The sequence below is a fragment of the Mercenaria mercenaria genome, chromosome 16, assembly GCF_021730395.1.
Source record: "Mercenaria mercenaria strain notata chromosome 16, MADL_Memer_1, whole genome shotgun sequence".
NCBI lineage: Eukaryota > Metazoa > Mollusca > Bivalvia > Venerida > Veneridae > Mercenaria > Mercenaria mercenaria.
In genome coordinates this window covers 44,252,996-44,273,909 of record NC_069376.1, presented here as the reverse complement: position 1 = coordinate 44,273,909, position 20,914 = coordinate 44,252,996, and the positions used below count along the sequence as shown (strand labels likewise).

The window sequence follows — 20,914 nt, the reverse complement described above, 5'->3', positions numbered from 1 at the left end:
TGAGTGCCAGGTCAATACTTACTTGACAATAGACAATACCTGCGTCAAGTAGCATTTACAAAATGTATAATTGTTTTTGTTTTTTTTTAATATTGTATATTTTGACTTTTGAATTACGATCGTCATGTTTTCATCTACAAGATACATTCACGGCTCAGTACTTAACGGGGAGGAGTAGAAGAAGATGTTAATCAAAATAACTATTTATATTGTTAGATGATGATGATGATGACGACCATGACCATGACGAAACCGTAAATGTAAATGCAGAGCCCGAAACTAAGTTTATCATGAAAAATGTTTTATGAACATGCAACAGAAGTGTGAAGTTGTACATTAAAAGATAACAATGAAACAATTAAATAGATAAACAGATGATACCATTTTCGGAAACATAATTGTTAAATATCAGTTCATGAGAATGTGAACTTCAGAAAGTGAAATATTGATGTTACAGAGACCCTACTGGTGCGTTGTTTAATTTTCAGTAAAATGAAACAAAAAGAAAAAATCTCCCAACAAATAATCGGCTAACAAAAAAGCATTTACATACGCGAATTAGCAGAACTTTCTTAAACTATTTATAATATCATTTTACGTTTTTCAATTTACCTGCTGAAGACAAAGTAATTCCCACAATCATTTTTTTTTTCTGACTGGGAGAAGGAAATACTTATAAATCAATTAATTAATAAAAACTTACAAATTAAAATGACATTGTGTAAGTCAGTTACTTACCTCTTAGATCGGTGTTCATGAATTGAAAATACCCGCGCTCATGCGGTAACACCTCGAGCGCTACGCGCTCTCGGTGTCACGATTCGCACGAGCGCGGGTATTTTCAATTCATGAACACCTCCTACTCGGTTAGTAACCTACACTTCCACACTTGAAGGGAGAGCTCTACCACTAAGGTGGTTACTCCTTATCTTGTGAATAATGACTAGAATTATGGTAGTGGACCCGTTATGACAATCTGCAATTTCTGTGTGATTGCCTAGGCTATTTTAGATTTATCAGCCATAACAGAAAACTTTTTTTTCATTAAAACCTGCAAATGCTGAAACTGCAAGATATGGAGAACAAGTAAGGCATAAAAAAATTGCTTGTTTCCAGAATGCCAACCTACCCTAAATTTTTGGCCCGACCCTAAATGGTTTTATGACCTTGGAGAATCTTTTTTCAACTTTATATGCTTTATGGTTTAGGAGTACATCTTCAAAACACAGAAATATTTGATAAACAAACAACAACTTTACCAACAATCTACCTGACCGTTACATGTTCTGCTGTACTGTCCCACATGATGGATGCTTAAAATAGTCTCAAAAAGTTGTCCCCTTCAAAAATGAATGCAACAGTTCTTTGAAAATGGCGAGTTTTTAAAGGTGCTGAACTGTCTGAAAATTTGACCCCTTTATGCAGCCCTTTTCCAGAATTCAACGTATATATCAGTATAAAGTTGTATAGAGTAATATACATGTTTTATATGCTGTTCAATTTTCACGTGAAACAACCTTTTCTTTCTATGATTCATCTTTTGACACAAAAATAATTTCCGAAAGTCCCACTTAATAAAAAAAAAAAAGTAAAAAAAATTTACCAACCTACCTACCCAATTTTTTTTTAAACATGTTACCAGAAACAAACAATTATTTTTTTTTTTACATCTAATCAAAATGGGAAATACCATTGTCATTCATGACTGTATAATTTTTATTATGTAATACATGCAGGAGAATGTAAGATATCGTTTCTTTTCTTGAATAAAAAAATTACAGAAAGTCTTCATAATTTCATTTAGACATTTAAACAGTTCATTCCAAAAGATTTGTATTTTTTTGGCAGCTTCAAAGACAGCATGCTCGACTTTTCTCAGTGCTTGACTCCGAATTAGCGCTTTGCCAGTAAAAGGGGCTTAACTCAATCAAATATACAATCAGAATTATGAGGATTGTTTCTTCTGGTGTAGCCTTTGATAATAATTAAATAACTATTTTAAGTTTCAATACAATAGCTTTGAAAGTAACAGAGATATTGGACGTTATATAAAACTTTAACAAAAAAGTTCTAAGTTGAAAAGGGGCATAACTCTGTAAAAATTCGATCCGTATTATGGGCATTGTTTCTCCTGGTGTAGACTTTGATAGTAAATAACATTTTTAAGTTTCAAGTCAAAAGCTTTGATAGTAACAGAGATATTTGACTTTATCAAAAACTTCAACAAAAGTTAGAAAAGGGGGCATAATTCAGTCAAAATTCAAATCAGAGTAATGGGGATTGTTTTTCATGGTGCAGACTTTGATAGTAAATAACTCATTAAGTTTCAAGTCAAAAGCTTATAACTGCCCGTCAGAGTGTGAAAAAACAAAAACAAGAGCTGTCCGTAACACTGCACGCTTGACTTTTCTCATTGCTTGACTAGGAATTAGAGCTTTGCCAGTAAAAACTTTATAAAACTTTTAACTTATAAAAACTTTAAGTTAAAAAGGGTCATAACTCAAAATTCAAATTTATGGTGATTGTTGCTCCTGGCACAGATTTTGACAGTAAATAACTATTTAAAGTTTCAAGTCAATAGCTTTGATAGTAACAGAGATAAAAAAAACTTTAACCAAAACTATTAGTTAAAAAGGGGTATAACTCTGTCAAAATTAACTAGTAGACTTTAAGTTTCAAGTCAATAGCTTTGATAGTAACAGAGATATTTGATGTTATAAAAAACTTTAACCAAAAAAATCCAAGTTAAAAAGGGGCATAACTCTGTCAAAATTCAAGCAGAGTTATAGGGATTGTTTCTCCAGGTGTAGACTTTGATAGTAAATAACTAGTTTAAGTTTCAAGTCAACGGTAGATATTTGACTTTATCAAAAACTTTAACCAAAAATTCTAAGTCAAAAAAGGGACATAACTCTCTTAAAATTCAAATCAGAGTTATGGGAATTGTTTCTCCTGGTGCAGACTTTGATAGTAAATAATATTATAAGTTTCAAGTCAATAGTTTTGATAGTAACAGAGATATCTGACTTTATTAAAAAAACTTAAACCAACAGCGACGCCATTGCTGAGGCGAGTGTAATAGCTCTACTTTTTCTTCAAAAAGTCAAGCTAAAAATCTAAGTTAAAAAAGGGCATACTTCTGTCAAAATTCAAATCAGAGTTATGGGGACTTTTTCTCCCGGTGTGGACTTTGATAGCAAATAACTCTTTTAAGTTTCAAGTCAAAAGCTTTGATAGTAACAGAGATGACTCAAAAACTTAAATTTAACCAACAGCACCAGTGCAAGTGCAATAAGCTCAGCTCTTCTTTTTCTTCGAAAAGTCAAGCTAAAAACTCATTAGCTAAAAAATTTCAGCTCAGAGATGTTTACATGTTGTTACTGAAAAATTTCAGCTCAGCTATGTTTTAATATGTTGTAACGGATCTCTGATGGACACAACCATCAGAAAATAAAAACAGGGTCAGTTAAGTTATGTAAGCCAGAATTAGAAACTCATTTAACCTGCAGTTAAAAAAAACTTGTTTGTTGCAATATTTCTGTGCTAAAAGATGTAGCTAAATATATTATTTTAGACAGGTTTATTTCTACATAACATGTACACCAGCATCTAGTCATTTTAGCATAAAATAAATATAAAACAACAAGTTAAGAAAAAATTATCATTACCTTAAAAATGTTATGATGCATATACTTCACATCCTTTGTACAAGCCACCAGCAAAAAAAAACTAGTTTTAAATTCCACTATATTTATCCTTACATATAGCTCGGAGATCACAGTGATAGCCTATAGTTGTTTATCCAGACAGAATTGATATTCAATACATGTCTGATACAAATAAACTACAAATCTGTTCTCTACACAATCATTAAATCGCCTTGAGAAGTAAACCTCCTTTTAGTTAAATATCTCTCATGCCTGATTTACAATGCATCATTGGTAAAATCTATTATCGCACTTGTTAGGCAATACATTTACACTCCTCTGTATTTAAATATCACCTATCAAAATGAAAATGATACAAAATTTGCACAAATGCGGAAATGCTTACTGTAAGTGTACTAATATTAGTGGAGTACTAATTTTCGCGCTATTAGCGGGATCGGGCATGCGCTATTTCATGTCTAGCGCTAATATTAGACTGAAATGAAAGGCTTTCTTAATAAAAAGTAACATTTATCGTATTGAAAATATCGTAATTACAATGCAATAGAACACAGAGAAATACATATTTATTATGTAAATATGACAATAACTGCATTCCTAACAAATATGCTGCTGAAAGTTTTGAATAGAATAATTAAACCTGTTTGAATATTAGTGCAAAAGTCATCTATTTTTAAATTAAGTTGCATTTTTTATCTTCGCCATTGTTCGTAAACATCGTGTATAACACCTTCGGAGTAGATCGCCAGTTTTTCTGGTCGCGCTAATTACGAGTGTCACCATAACATTTTACTGCTTTGAAAACCAAGTGTGAATTTGAAAACAAACAATTATCACCATTCTGCACTGTATACTGTGATGTACAAATTTACAGTATACAGATTAACACTGATCTAAACAAATGTAGATTTTATGTCATACTGTAGACCTATGCATGTTTATTTGCAGGCCAGGTCGATTTCATTACGAATACCAGTCAGCCGCCAGCCATTTAGTATTGTAGAGTTTTTCACACTCTGATGGGCAGTTATAAGCCAGATTGCGCGAACAGGCTTCATTCGCCATTCCATATTACATCGTAAATTGGTTTTCAGATAACGTCAATTGGTTATTTTAGCGCTGCTGATACTGCGCTAATACAAGTACGTGCTAATAAGTCGAAACTACTCACATACATGTCAAGTTCCGTGGACAATTTTCCAGGAGATTTCAGTTGAAAATCCAGGATATTTGATGAAAATCCAGGAGATTTTTTCGAGGAGCATTTTTTAGGAAATTTTTGGTCGAATATAAAACTGTGTAACAGATAAGATCTGATTTGGGCAATGTTTTTATGTACTTAAGTTGCATTTTAAACGTGTTAACCTTAATCCTGTTGAATACGATTGATTCTACCTTTGCGACGAGTGTAAATTGTCCATGCAGTCTGATCATGATCTGCACTTTTTGCCATATATCAGTATCTTTTTGTAAGCACCCTTAGCTTTTAACAGTTACTGGTACTGTCCAAAATGAAAGTTTGGAAAAGTTTATTTTAGAAATTCTGCAATGTAAACAAAAAAAAATTATATACATATATAGTAACTTTATTCAGTTATTACAGTATGGTTTGAGCAGAGGAATTGGAATTTGGATGAAATTTTATACTGGCGAGTTTCTTTAATGTGAATAATCTGCAGTTTTTTTTACAGTCTTAGATTTTTTGCAAATGAACAGAATCTAACATTGATTGGAAATAAATCGATTTCACCATTTTGAATCTATACTGAAAAATGCTTTTTACTCTTCAAAATGAAAATTAATTGAAAATCATAGCTGTTGAAAGAATGTTATAACCTATCTCTAGTTGTTTTCTCCATCAGTGGTAATGACTGCCATCACTCCAATAAAGGTCGGCTCTTTAAGTATCCTTAAATATATCTTTTCACACTTAAAATCTTCATTAGACCACGATAATCCGTAAATAGCCAATCGCAAAGCAGACTTGTACCCGTCTATATTTCATATACAACAGTAGCGTTGTATATATATCGGGGGAAACCTGGGCAGAAAACGCGTGAATTTCGTGTCAATTTACCATCTAACAATACAGGCTAACGCCGGAGTTAAATGACCTTGCAATATTCTCACCAGTTATCAATGGAATAAAAAATACGACTGACTATATTAATATCGTAAAAATGACCCCATGTTATTGGATATCAATAAAATTGAATTACAATAAACTACATATTTGTAGTGTAGAACCAACTTGGTAAAACGTAATTTACACATTCACTGAAACGTTTCCAACAGTTGTAACTTTTCATGTTCACTTGTTATAAAATAGACATGTCAGCACGATCCTTACATTTGCAAACAACTGGATCCAGCTGTTCGAAACTTTAACAGTCGATTAACTTTATCAGTAGATTTCGACAATTTAGAAAACTTAGAAAATCAAATGTACTTGTTAAGGATTATAAACACTAAATCATCTTTACAGTAAAATTAAAACATCATACTAGTGTTTCCCACCCACCAAGACTAGTATCTTGAATAGAAATTTAACAGGCGGTTAGTTTAACAGCTTAATGCAGTGGTCATGGGTTCGAGCATCATTGGGGTCACGACCATGACTTCTCATATGACCATATCTAACTAACTAACTAAATAAAAATAGATAGATAGATAGATAAATAAACACCGTCACTGGTTCCTGTTTAAATAAGAACAAAAAGGAATATAACCATAATTATTTTGTCACTTTACACCGATCGTTGAAAAGTGATTTCTAATAGAATCTGATAATTTGTATGTGATTATGTATATTACCAGTAAGCACTAGTCCATACTTAAAATACCAGATTACTTCAAATAACAATATTTTTTTATCCATCATGTTTACCTCCGATTTGCTGTCAGCCTTTTTTTGTAGTTTCGGAACATGGCTATCTTCTTGAATCAAGTATCTGTCATCGTGTTTCACCAAAATGCAAACCCCTCACAAAAAGCTAATTGTTCAGCATGCAGTTCAATTTTGAGTATTTTTGAGAAATCCATATTTAACTGTTTAGCATTTGTGATTGCAAATGTCTCAAAGTGTTTATGAATGTTAAATCTTAGTAAATACGGTATTTGAGTAAAACTGAATTTATACAAATAACCTGCATTCTTTCATATGCCCTACTGACAAATAAGCGCTAACGGTACAAAGATAATATCACTCTTATAAAAACACGTTAATCCTAATTTCTATAGAACGCGTGGGAGAGCTTTCAATAATTACAGTTTTTATGTCACGTGGTCTAAGTCGGATAGACAACTCGTGCCGTTGTCTACGGGATATATACAACTCGCTTTGCTCGTTGTATATATCCCGTAGACAACGGCACTCGTTGTCTATCCTATACATAAACAAGTTCCTGTCTTATCATCATATTATGTCAGTATCACCACTCGCCAATTAACACAATCTAAAAATAGCACAGTACACACCTGTCTGCAGAATGTCATCAGTGCGTGACCTTGTTAAACCCTTATCAATATCGCAGTAGAGTGATAAATTACGTCAGGCACAGTGTGTAATTAGGGATTAAGTTTGATGTAAGAAACCATTATCTTGGAATTTTGGATTTCCGGGAGAAATAATTGATTTCCGTATGTCCGGGAAATGGACAAAAAATCCGTGAGACTCCCGGACGATCCGGGAAACTTGACATGTATGTTAACTCAATTTAAGGCGTTTGCGCTAAAATTTAGCTGCGCTAATATAAGTACACTTACAGTATTTCATAATTATTTTCTTTCAAAGATTACGTAAATTTATATACAGTCTACAATGTACCTATATAACTAAAAATATACATTATAGATGGTACTTTCTTAAAGTTATTGGCATACCGCATTGGGAAAGCAAGGTTCTTTTGGCTTTATGATATGTAACATTGGTAGACCCTAATTGACAATCAGGAAATTTCAGTACGATAGTCTGATATGTATAATTTGGTAATATTTTAACAAATACATTCACAGGACTAGATTTTCACTAATTTGCGTGTTTAACGGATATTCCATATCAAAAAGAAGTTTGTTAAATGGGTCAAACACGGTTGCCAAAAAAGGTAATATTGTTTCCTGCTGCTCTCACCCTGAACTTCTTCAAAATCTATATTCAGTAGATTTTTATTCAAAGATATGTTGGACAGTCTAAATAACATCACATTCTGGGACAGGGTGATAACTTTAAAAAAGAAAAGGACTGTCACTGTCACGCTGTTGGAGGGATGGCAGATCATAATATAATTGTTCCATTCTGTAAACCTGAACTGGTAGGCAACGATAATAAAAAATTGCTTCAATGGTGTAAATACTACTTTTAAACAAGAGCTGTCATCATTAGTAAAAAAGCCCCTGAAGCGTGCCCAAGACTGCTACAGTTGCTTGTGCAAAATATGTCAAAAAAGTTAAGGTGTGAATCATTTTGCTGCCTTGACCTTGAACTGAGAACCCTGGTCATAAGCACAACACATCTTTCCCTTGATAAATGGCAGTTATAAACCAGACAAGAAAAAGACCATGTTAAGTGTGACCTTGACCCTGGAGCTAGGGGTCTCTGTCTGCGCATGGCATGTCATATCATTACAGAGAACATTAAATTTTATGCCAAGTAATTTCAAAATCCCTTCATCAATGTCAGATGTATGGATCAGACATGACACAAACAATATTAACCTTTAACCTCTAAGTGTGACCTTGACCTTAGTGCTAGGGGTCTCTGTCTCTTTGCCCCATGTCACATCGTCTCATTATGGGGAACATTTTAGTAATAGCTTCTATTCCGTCTAAGTAGCTGATCACATGTATTAATTGACATGCTGCCATCTGACTTAGACCCGATAGGGATACCCGAATTCAGAGCTCTATGTATAGATGTAGGGAACATTTATACCAAATAATTTCAAAATCCATTGATTAAATGGGAGTGTTATGAACCAGACACTTGTTAACCTTTGACTTCTAAGTGTTACCTTGACCTTGAAGCCAGGGGTTTGGGTCTTGTGCAAGTGTGCAAGACATGTCTTCTCATTATGTAGATCTATACATAGAGCTCTGAATTTGGTTACACCTATCGGCTCTCAGTCAGATGGCAGCATGTCAATACATGCGATCAGCTCTTTAGACGGAATACAAGCTATGACTACTCATTATGGGGAAAATTTGTGCCAAGTTATTTCAAATTAATTACCTTGATGAATGGCAAAGTTATGGACCAGACACAAAAACAGACCCTGTTAACCTACCTCCAAGTGAGACCTTAACCTTACAGCTAGGGGTCTAGGTCTTGCTCATGACACATCGTCTAATTATGGTGAATATTTATGCAAACATACGCAGATCCAGAGGGGGCTCCAGGGTTCGGACCCCCCCCCACCCAACTGGAAAAAAGGCAACATTAGGACCACATTCAAAATGTATGTGGCTGCTGCTACATATATGACCCTGACATAATTCATATTTATGTTAATTATCTCAAAGAAACAAGGAATTTTACCTTAAAGAAAACTTACTTTTCTCATTTTCCCCAAATTTTAACAGGTGCACACATAAAAATGTGAAAACAAGGGGTATATTGTATATAAAATTGCAGTAGAAAAGGTGTTCTTAAATGCTCCTAAAATGCCCCAGAATGCAGAAAATGTAGCGCTGATTTTCAAAATTTTCCAGAGATGGGGTGCATGTCCCTGGACCCCGCTGGCCGACTACAATTCTATTTCAGACTGTTCAACAAAATGACAACATAATTGTGCACTTACTCTGCATAAACTGTATCTATTACTATTATTTAAATACTCTTGTCCATTATGACAATATTTTCAAGGACCCTGTTGGAAATAAGCTGCAAGGCTTTTACAGGTTATCCTGTGTTTTTATATATGTCATAATTGTGCACTAGTCACCAATAATGTCTGTGATATCCAAGCTGTGTTAATATATTATGTGCTGTATAAATTCAATGTATGTGATAATTGTGTCAATGTGATGTATATATATTTACACAAATAAATCTATCTATCTATATAATAATGACAATCCTGTAGATCTACTTGTAAACAGCTAACATTCATGAAAAATCACATCTATACTGTACAGTATATAAACTTTACTGGTGTATAGAATAACTAATGTCATAGTAAAGGTTCGGTCGGACACCCTCTGGAAAAACTGGCTGGACCCGCGCATACATGTGCAAAGTTATTTCAAAATCTCCTTACATGCCATTATGGATAGCAGTTACAGCCTGTCTCATTGACGGACGGACGGTGCGATTTTAATAAAAAATATTGTTATTATATGGGCATTATATACACACATTTGTTAATTAGCAGGCATATAATATAACGAGGTCCTCTTTATCCATATTAAAATGGGAAAGAAATGAAATTTTAAAAAATGTCAAAATATGCAGACAGCTGGATTTCTCGATCGTTTGATTACAATTCTGCATAATCATAGAATATGTTCTTTTATTAGAACAGGTACATATTTTAATCAAAGCTGTGGGAAGCGGTTGATCTACTAATGCATGGGCATGAACAGTTATCTCAAGTTAGGTGTTTCTAGATAAACTCCTTTTGATTAATAAGCATTTTCAAACTTTTTTTACCAAACCAAGGGTAAAGTGGATATAATAGATAATATATGAGCAAAGCTCATGGGCTTATTGAACATTTTGCGAGGTTTGGTTAATCTTGCTCAAAATCTTTTATGAATTATAAGCATTTTTAAACAAATTAATGGGAACACTCTCAATCTGCTTTTACTGGAACAAGGGGAATAAATGTGAGCAAAAGTCATGGACTGATTGATAATTATGTGATGTTTGGAGATTCGATTCTAGTTATAACGATCTTTAGATTGTAGAACACTTGCATGATAGTGTAGAAACAGTTGCTAGAACTGCTAGTCGCAGACTCATCAGTCGAGAACCGTCTATCAACAAGTGTTTTGCCCCGTTACTCTTGATACACTCTCCTGACGGTGGGGCCAGCAGTGTTGATCAGGCACTGCTTGTCTGCGATGGCTGCCATTCCTTATCATTTCGGCGTAACCAGAGCCAACTGGACGCTCTCTCGGCAGCTTTTCCTACTGCATGGGCTATGGCTTTCCTTACTTTCCCTTTGATGCCCAATGTGCCAAGCATTCTCCATAGTGACTGGGCTTGGAATCCTCTGCAGCCGACTTCTACCGGGAATAAATGTGTTTTCCATCCCGCTTCGTTGCAGGCATCTGCCAGGTCTTGGTACTTGGCTGACTTACGTTCATACGCTTCTTCTGTTCTCTCCTCCCAGGGCACAGTCAGTTCCACCAGTATCACCTTCTTTGGAGACTGTGACCACAGCACAATGTCTGGACGTAGGTTTGTTTGTATGATGTCCGGAAACACCAGCTTTCTTCCCAGATCCACACGCATTTCCCAACTTCTGGCTTCATCTAGCAGGCCAGATGTGCTAGTGGTTGTGGTCTTCTTCCCTCCTTCCTTAACAAATGGGATGAACTGGGGTCCTTTCTTGGGAGTTCGTGGTTTCTTTCTCTCCCTTTCCAAGGTATCTGCCAGCTCGCGGAAGACTTGGTCATGGCGCCAGCGGTAACGCACCTGTGTCAACGCAGTTTTACAGGATGAGAGAGTGTGCTGGAGGCTGCCCCTTCCATTGCACAGTGGGCAGTTTTGGTCATCTGCGAGCTTCCACCTGTGGAGATTTGCTGGTGTTGGAAGTAGGTCATACACTGACCGAAGAAGGAAGCTGAGTTGAAGTGGTTCATACTTCCACAACTCCTGCCAGGTAAGTGTTCTTTCTGGAACGGTCCATTTTGTCCATGCACACTGCACTGGCATCTGCACGGATCTTGCAGACCTGGCTTGATCCTCACTTCTCCGAATCTCTTTCTGAACCATGGACCATTTTTCCAGCCTGTTTGCCTGTTCCAAGCGTTGCTGATGTCTTTGTCCAAACCCTTCTCTCCCGATGTTCGTGATAACGACTATGTCCCTGTGCCTAAGATTAGCTTCAGCCTGGTCAACTGCTTGCTGTACGGACCACCTTCTTCTTGTTCTGACGTCTATGCCCGCTTTACTGATCTTCTCATCTGCGGAATCCCTCAGGGTGAGCAGGAATTTCGCTTTTGTCACCTTGTACTCCTCTGTTAGCGCAGTTAATGGCAACTGGAGATTTGTCGACTTGCCATACAACCCAATGTTGGTAAAAGATGGTGGTAACCCGAGCCATCTCTTGAGATACTTGCTCACAGTTTGCTCTAGCGTCTCGATTAGGCTGATTGGTACTTCATATACCATGAGTGGCCATACAAGTCTTGGAAGCAGACCATACTAGAGCATCCAGGCTTTGAATTTCCAAGGAAGCTCAGTCTTGCTTATCTTCTGAAGACCATCGTGTACCTGCTCCCTCAGTCTCTCTTGACTACCCTTGTCGGTGAGTGTAGAATCAAACCACTTGCCAAGGCACTTGATAGGGTTGTTGACCAGGGATGGGATTTCTTCCCCCTGTGTTTCGAGTTTAAATCTATCAGTGACTTTCCCCTTCCTTATCACCAAGCATCTGGACTTCTTTGGCTTGAATGTCATATGGGCCCATGTGGCAGTCTCATCCAGAGCTCTGAGAATCCACCTTGCTTGGACATGTGTCTCAGTGGTGACTGTCATGTCATCCATAAATCCCCTGTTTGAAGGTAGACGAATTCCAGAGCTTGTTATGGGACCCCTCGACTCCCTTTCTACTGCCTTTATGATCATATGATCACAAACAAGACAATAGAGATTGTGCAGCCTGTGACTATACCCTTTTCCAACTGGATCCATGAAGTTGTAAAGCTGTCACAGGAGAACCTCATCTGTATGTTGCTGAGATACTTGGTGACTAGCTTGCGAACATGTTCCGGGATGTGGTAACTGACAATGAACAGAAATTATTTGGTCATTGCTTTCTGGGCATTTAACGTATTGATCTTAAATCAATAATTATGGGTCATTTACCAGTCTTAAATGACCTCCGTATCAAATGTGGTCTTAGACCAAAGCATAATCTTGTTTTCTGGCAACAAGGTTCTGTTGTCAATGAGATCTTGATCTTTGACCTGCTGAACTCAAAATCAATAGGGGTCACCTGCTGGTCGTGACAAATCTCCCTATTTCATGACCCTAGGCTCAATCGTTCTCCAGTTATCATGCAGAAACCGAGTGTTCTACAGACTGACCAACATCCATCATCAAACAATAATGTTTACAATATACCCCCTCCTTCGAAGGAGGGCAATTAATTTTTGATATTAGAAGACGCCCATGTCTCTCCAATGCATAGTCGTAATAGGCAAGAAGTTAATAGAGGATAGAAGCGAAAGACAAAGAGACACTAATGGTTAGCTGCAATAGAGATCATCTACTTGGCATGTCAAATCACCCTATGAAGTTTCAAAATTCTGGGTCGGGTGGTTCTCAAGTAAACCGTTTTCCATGTTCAGGCCCCTGTGACCTTGATCTTTGATCGAGTGAGCCCAAAATCAACAGGGGTCATCTGATCAGGGACTCAAAACTACAGATAGTAACACAAACGGTTATTAAGGCCTCTGTTGATGAATTCATAATGGCGCAAAGTGCCTCACGCGCCGTAATCATAATTGTTATATATAAACTTAAATTGCCTTAAAGGCGTACGCTAGAATTCGGGCGATTTTTTTCCCAACAGTAGAATTTCTTCAAACTTTGGATATTTGAGAAAATGCCGTTTTGAAGGTCAGGAAACTCTTTTTCAATACCAGTGACCTATAATTTTTATTGCATATTTTGTGTTTATATATATATATGATTGTCGTTTAATATCCAAAGTTTGAAAAAATTCTATTATTGAGAAAATTTTCGACCATCTCATATACATGGAATTCTAGCGTACACATTTGATAAAGATAAGAACATAAAAGTGATTACTATTATAAACACATGAGTTATGACGTCAGACACATGGTAAATTTTTCACTCCACAGACAGTCCTTGAAGATGGCGTATAATAATACTCTTTCTGTGCAGGCTGGACACCACTAAACCCGACTATGTTCTTTATTTCATATAAAATCCACTTCTTTGATGACGTTTTTTTTTCGAATAAGATTTTCAGAGAGTTATTTTCCAAAAAAAAACTATATCGCTACTAAAGAAGAAGAAAACTGGGTTTTAACTTTTTATATTGCAGCCACACTTCATTCAATACAACCAGTTTCTCTTTCACTTCTTTCAATATCTCTCTTCGGGACATAAAGTTTTCACCTTGCCATTTTGTATCTAGCATCATAAATAATCAGTTGAATACAGATGCCTTTAATATACATCTACCTATTTTATAGAAGAAAAAAAAAACGTGCCGCAATACGAAACTGGCCTCTGCCACTTTTACATATGTTACACTCCTTTTTATTTCATGTAAACAATGAAATCCGGAGACCTTATTTGAGTACTTTAGAGCATTTCAATGATATGAAAATCATATATAGTCATTTAGTATGACATGTCTTCTCATCAAAATAGAAAAATGTTGTGGTACATATAAGAAAAATAATCTTTTCTGAAAACCATCACCCTATGAAAATGCACCTATGAGATAGCCGTTTAGTAATTATGCGTATGTAAACATTTTCTCAAAGAATAAAACTTATACCTGAAAATTCACGATGAAAATGATCTAGATCTTTTCTCAATACAAAAAAGCAATAAAACTAAGCCAAAAGTATCACTGCCACTCTTACAATGTAAATTTCAATCGTCAATATTTTCCATATTGACGTTCAAATTTCATATCGGGTGTGTTACGTAAATTTTAACGCCACTTTCTTATATGTCGTCGCGTTTAAAAGTTCCTTAACGACGCTATTTTCAACTTCTCTTAGGCTTACTAACAGATTTGTATAATCTATTTACTAACTCCAAGTGTAGGTGGGTATGTAATAAAAAGATTGTTAGGTTTGCATCGAGAAATATGCACTCGTTCTTTCACGGAATAATATTGCGCTATTCTGCTGCAGAACACATGGGGGTTTCTAGATATAAACCTATAGTAAACTATAACTAGAGTACGCAGACGACAACTTCGGACACCAAACTGTATATATGTTATAACTATATAATTAATTGTAGCGTAGCCGCTCCTTAAGTCCTCTGGATAAATAACTTAATACACTGTTTTTCGTTTCTATGTAGTTTATTTTCCGTCACCAATTGTATAACTTTAGACTGACAGAGCTAACAAAATTCCATCTAGCACAAGTAAGCCTTTAAGCATTTCATAACTCTCTGTCTTCGTCTTCGTTCCTTCTCGGGCTGTGAACAGCGCAAGGCCTTAGCCCTGGCCGGCCTCCGAGCCACCACGTGGTTGCTGTGTGAGCGGGCGTCCCCTTACAGCTTAGTCCGACAATACACAATTTGTCTCCATATTTATACAGATTGGTCAAATACATCATTTACATAAGCAAAATTAATGAATTCTGGTACAAACCGAAAGTAATAAACAATAAAAATATTTCTCGTAAAATATAGATAAATTGTCACTCAAGTTACACCCAATGTCCATCATTTTACTGCAATATAACACTTATATGACCTGACTAATAACTTTAGATGCATTTTATGTGCACGTCGTGAGAAAAACAACATGTTTTTCTATAGTGACTCACTTATTAATTAACCTAGATATTAACCTGTGTAGTCTCGCCTTTTTGTAAGAAAATTGTTTCTTAACTTATGAAAAGATATAAGGAGAGTGTGTTTTCTTCCAACAAAAAGAAATTATATCAATTTCTTTACATCTCCCATTGAAACAAAGATTTTAAGTTCATTTAAAATGAAGTTAAATTCTTAGCCAGTTAAATTGCTTACTAATGTTACCTAATGTGCCGTTCTTAGTCCCATCCTTTAGTTGAAAGGAATATTTATTGACCTATGTAAATAGGAACTGTTTTATAAAGAAACTGTACTCATTTCTTTACACCTCCCCTAAAACAAAGATTTTATGTTCATATTTGATATTCGTAAGTGAAATTAAAATCTTAACTGATAAAATCGCCAAACGATTTGAATTAAAAACTCAAAAGGGCAAAAAAATTATGTTGCTCGAATTGGCAAAACAAATGACGTTGATTGACACTAACATTACACATTGGTTTTAATTATTTGACATAAAAGTGTCATACCTGTCGTATTGTCATTACTAATTATATATGCTTATGCTTGTTAACTCAAGATATCTATAGCTTCAAAACCCTAAACATTGATTAAGACACAATACTTATGCAACACATGCGATACATAAACAACATTATCAAAAGTAGGTAAAACAAAGTTCAACTGATCTGAAATTGTAAAATATAATAGTGTTAAACACTGTCCTATTAATCACTCTATTACTATCGAAGAAAATAAAAATGAAATTTACTGTCCTAATTACTTCTGTAAATTCTCTGCAAATCATTGATGTATCACACCTCCATTTTTAAAAGAATTTACGTTTAGTTTAGTCTACGTCCTCCGTGTGACTGTCATGGCTGTGGCATTTACCTGTTAACCTCAGATAACTATTTGGGAAATTACACCTCCTAGATATCAGATATTTCTACCATTTTCGATGAAAATATTAAACAAATAATTCCTTAAATTTACAATATGTCCGTTTGTTCATAATACTCCTAAATCTGTTATTTTTGATAGTTTAAAACATTGAATTTCTTTTTTCCGTAACTATCTATATTAATCAATGACTAACAGTAATGAATGTACATATACACCCCCTTCTTATAATTATTATCTTATTGTGCAGCACCTTAACATAACCTTACTTCAGTTTCATAAATGAGGTATCAGTGAGACGGAAGTCTAGCTGTCAGCAAAATTACCAGACTCCTTTCCCCATATTGAGGAATGGGTACATTTGGGCGTGTTTTACGTTCCCAACGACCAACGCTTTTAAGCGGCTTAACATTGCTCACTGATGTATCTTATCAAGGCTTATCGCTTTCCATGCGATTAATAGCATATTCCGTATGCTCCCGAGACGTTACGTACGTCAAAAATGGTAATTTCAACCGTATGATCTGTAAAGCGTTCCCCTTCGCTTGTATGTTATACCATAAACACATTATAAATGACTTCATTAAAACAACTATCAACATTTAGCCTTACTCTATGATCAAAAGAAATATACCCATCACCCATGATAACTACACATATACATACATAATAAAGATTACATGTTTCTAAGAGTAGGCTGTTTCAAATAGTTAGCTTGCTGCACAATAACTTTGTATTTTATTACAATAAACATTTCTGTCTGTCTGCTGAATAATGCGCCACACTCAGGACCTTATATGACACATTAGTTAGAAAACGACTTTTATGTTATTTACTCCCCCTGCGAAAATGTACATCATTCATTCATATTTTTATTGATCAATATTGAATTTGCATGCATGTCAAAACTGTTTTGTTAATTACCCCTACATAGTTGACGGATAACGTAGTTGATATTATGATATGTATGCATTGACGCAAATATTCCATAAAAATGTTTATAATTTATTATTCCTCGCATATCTTTTTCTTTTGGTATTAAATTTCTCGCCGAATACTTATTTATTTACACTGAATTTAAGTTACTTTAATACAATTACTTTGTTAAACTACCTTAATGACTTACAAAAATTTTATTTTTTTATCAAAATGTTTAAATATAAAACCTTAATATGCCAACACTATTTCTAAATTATCTCTCTCTGAACTTGCAATTTCTAAATAAATCTAGCTGTTCCCGAATAGCCACATTGGTTTATCAGATAGTATTTAAACAGTCACTAACCTTTTTAGGTTTATACATTTTGTTGTTTCTCTGCCATTGATACATGTTTTCCGTTTGAAATTCGTCCAGAAAATAATTCGTTTTGATAACAGTTAAATAGCTTTTGGTTCTCGTCGTTCCTTGTGCAGAATTTGTTCCATTTCTCATCTTTGAATATGTATTTATCCGTCTTTTGATCTCGATATTCTAGTTGTTTTACCGTCCTAGCCAAATCTGTTTTTGTGTTATTTCTTCTCTTGATGTTGCCTGTGTTGCTTGGTTATTACAATACATTGCTTTTGTTCCAGCGATCTGAGTAGCCGATTTGATGCCGTGCATTTAGTTGTGTGTCCAAAACAATTTTCCTAGATATTTTTGATCCATTGCAGTATCATTTTATTTACTCGTGATCTAAATAATACTTGAAGTGTTTTACTCCTTGTTGTGTTTCCGCGACGATTTCTAAAATATATTTGGTCCATCTACTGCTATCGTATTGCCAGTGATCAAAGTAACCTCTTGTAGTGTAGTACTTCTTGTTGTGTTTCCGCGACAATGTTTCCGTGTTTGTTCGATCCTTGGTCGTACGGCGCCATATCAACAGTGTAGTGTAGCCGCTCCTTAAGTCCTCTGGATAAATAACTTAATACACTGTTTCTATGTAGTTTATTTTCCGTCACCAATTGTATAACTTTAGACTGACAGAGCTAACAAAATTCCATCTAGCACAAGTAAGCCTTTAAGCATTTCATAACTCTCTGTCTTCGTCTTCGTTCCTTCTCGGGCTGTGAACAGCGCAAGGCCTTAGCCCTGGCCGGCCTCCGAGCCACCACGTGGTTGCTGTGTGAGCGGGCGTCCCCTTACAGCTTAGTCCGACAATACACAATTTGTCTCCATATTTATACAGATTGGTCAAATACATCATTTACATAAGCAAAATTAATGAATTCTGGTACAAACCGAAAGTAATAAACAATAAAAATATTTCTCGTAAAATATAGATAAATTGTCACTCAAGTTACACCCAATGTCCATCATTTTACTGCAATATAACACTTATATGACCTGACTAATAACTTTAGATGCATTTTATGTGCACTTCGTGAGAAAAACAACATGTTTTTCTATAGTGACTTACTTATTAATTAACCTAGATATTAACCTGTGTAGTCTCGCCTTTTTGTAAGAAAATTGTTTCTTAACTTATGAAAAGATATAAGGAGAGTGTGTTTTCTTCCAACAAAAAGAAATTATATCAATTTCTTTACATAATCCATAACACGACTACTAGTATATATATGATCCTACTTTCATTTTGAATACGAAACTATCTATTCATGATTTTTTTGTTTGTTTGTTTTTTAAATATCATGGGAACGATGCTTCAACTCGCCTAAATTCTTTTGTATATGCAAAGTATATAGTCTTAAAATGCAGACATTGTCGAAAATATGTGACAATATCCTTATAATTATAAAAAATAAGAGAAAATAAAGTGTCCGAATTTCTCCGAACATTCAAGAATTGAGCATGTAATTTCGAACCAGAACATTTTGAATTTTGGACACATTCTGCACATGTACACTTAATATTTTCTGTCAAAACACAGTAGTCAGCTTTAAAGAGTAGATTCTGATTTAAAAAAATACAGCTAACAACTATAAGTTATTGCGGTTTTAGATCGTTTGAGATGGCGAGAAAATCCAAAAACATCTACATGAATAAAAAATACGACAATTTGATTAGAGCAGCAATAGATGCCATCAAAACTGGTCAGCTGTCATTACCTAAAGCATCACAACATTATGGGATTCCAACGTCAACATTAAGTGACCGATTAACGGGAAAGGTTGTGCTTGATGCTAAGTCTGGCCGCCCTCCCACAGTGCCATTAAATGTTGAAACGAGTGACAACGACAGCTCGATGTGGTTTCGGGGTAACAAGGCTGGGAACAGGCCAATTGTGTCAGAAAAATGGGCATCAAAACTCCATTCAAGATATTTCCAAGGCCTTAAAACAGACACCCATCCATTGTAATCTGTAAGCCCGAGAAGTTGGATACATCCCGAGCTAGATGCCCTAACTATTGTCAACCGGTATATTAATGAGCTCGGGGAACTCATGATCAGTTTTGGAATAGAGAACAACCATCTCAAATATGGAACATGGATGAGACGGGCAAACAATTTGAACACAACCCGGTACGTGTAGTTGAAAGAAAGGGGATGAAATATTTGCCGGGTCGTACAAGTAATCAGCGAACAAACACCACCATTCTGGCCTGCGTGAATGCTAGTGGAAAAGCTTTGCCTCACCTTATGATTGTAAAAGGCAAGACTAAGCGGTCACTTTACTCATGGACCACTTCTTCAGCACCACAAGGCACTAAATGGGCTTTTCAGGAAAATGCTTTGATGACAGAAAGTATTTGTAAGGACTGGTTCGAAGAAATATTTCTTCCTAACTGTGGCAATGTTAGACCCCGGTTATTGATTTGTGATGGCCATCGCCAACATGAAGCACATACACTTTTGGACATTGTGAAAGAAGATAGAATTGATATTTTGGCTCTCCCTCCCCATACCACTCACAAACTTCAACCGCTTGACAAGAGTTAGACTTACAAAGTCTGTTGAGATCAAATAATCTGTAATAATATTAATTTCTTTTTCATACTGACACTGATATTTTCTCAGAAAACCATTTTCTCTCTAGGCTCATGTTAGAGACAGAGGTAAGAGACATTGTATTTTTTTTTTCAGAAAGTGCTATTAGAGAGGATTGATTTTATGGCCAAGTGCTTTACCTTTAATGACTCTAACGACTGATGCTAGTCTAGACAAGAGTGTTTGGCCTATCCAGTGCCCGCCCACTTAGCTCAGTAGGGAGAGCGTTGGTCTATTTATCGCGGGGTCGTGAGTTCGATCGCCGGGCGGGACATATGTTCTTCGTGACGATTTGGTAAAAGACATTGTGTCTGCAATCATTCGTCCCCCACCTCTGATTCATATGGGAAAGTTGGCAGTTTCATGCGGAGAATAGGTTTGTACTGGTATAGAACACAGGAACAGTGTTTAGGTTAATTTCCCGCCGTTACATGACTGAAATACTGTTGAAAAACGGCGTTAAACCCAAAACAAACAAACAATCAAAGCATATTAGAACGAAGATTGTACTGAATTTCTATCTAAAAGTCCGCATCACACTGTTAACAAATGGTCATTTCCTGAGAAAATAGCACTAGCTTTGGAACGTGCGATGACTAAAAAGAATATCACCAGTGGATTCATTCCCCTACAATCCACGTGTTATATGTAAAGAAGACCTGTTGCCATCAACGATGTTTGACAAACCTCTACCTGTCACTGCTATTGACA

At 35.6% G+C, this 20,914-nt stretch overlaps 2 protein-coding genes across 3 annotated transcripts in view; both read right to left on the bottom strand.

Annotated features, from left to right (window-relative positions):
• The window catches only part of LOC123539623 (dual specificity tyrosine-phosphorylation-regulated kinase 4-like), a 106,676-nt gene extending 96,545 nt beyond the window's left edge, over positions 1-10,131 (bottom strand). The window contains exon 1 of one of the 2 annotated variants that reach the window (XM_045324295.2): positions 10,021-10,131. The gene's annotated coding sequence lies outside the window, so the exon portion shown is untranslated. Of the gene's footprint in view, positions 1-3,668; positions 3,986-10,020 lie in introns of those variants that run through there. The other variant, XM_045324294.2, reaches the window with a different exon arrangement.
• A 576-nt stretch (positions 10,132-10,707) lies between these two features.
• On the bottom strand, positions 10,708-12,003 carry LOC128549325 (uncharacterized). Its single transcript, XM_053525916.1, has one exon. The coding sequence runs from the start codon at positions 12,001-12,003 to the stop codon at positions 10,708-10,710; it is 1,296 nt and encodes a 431-aa protein (XP_053381891.1).
• Between the last annotated feature and the right edge of the window lie 8,911 nt (positions 12,004-20,914).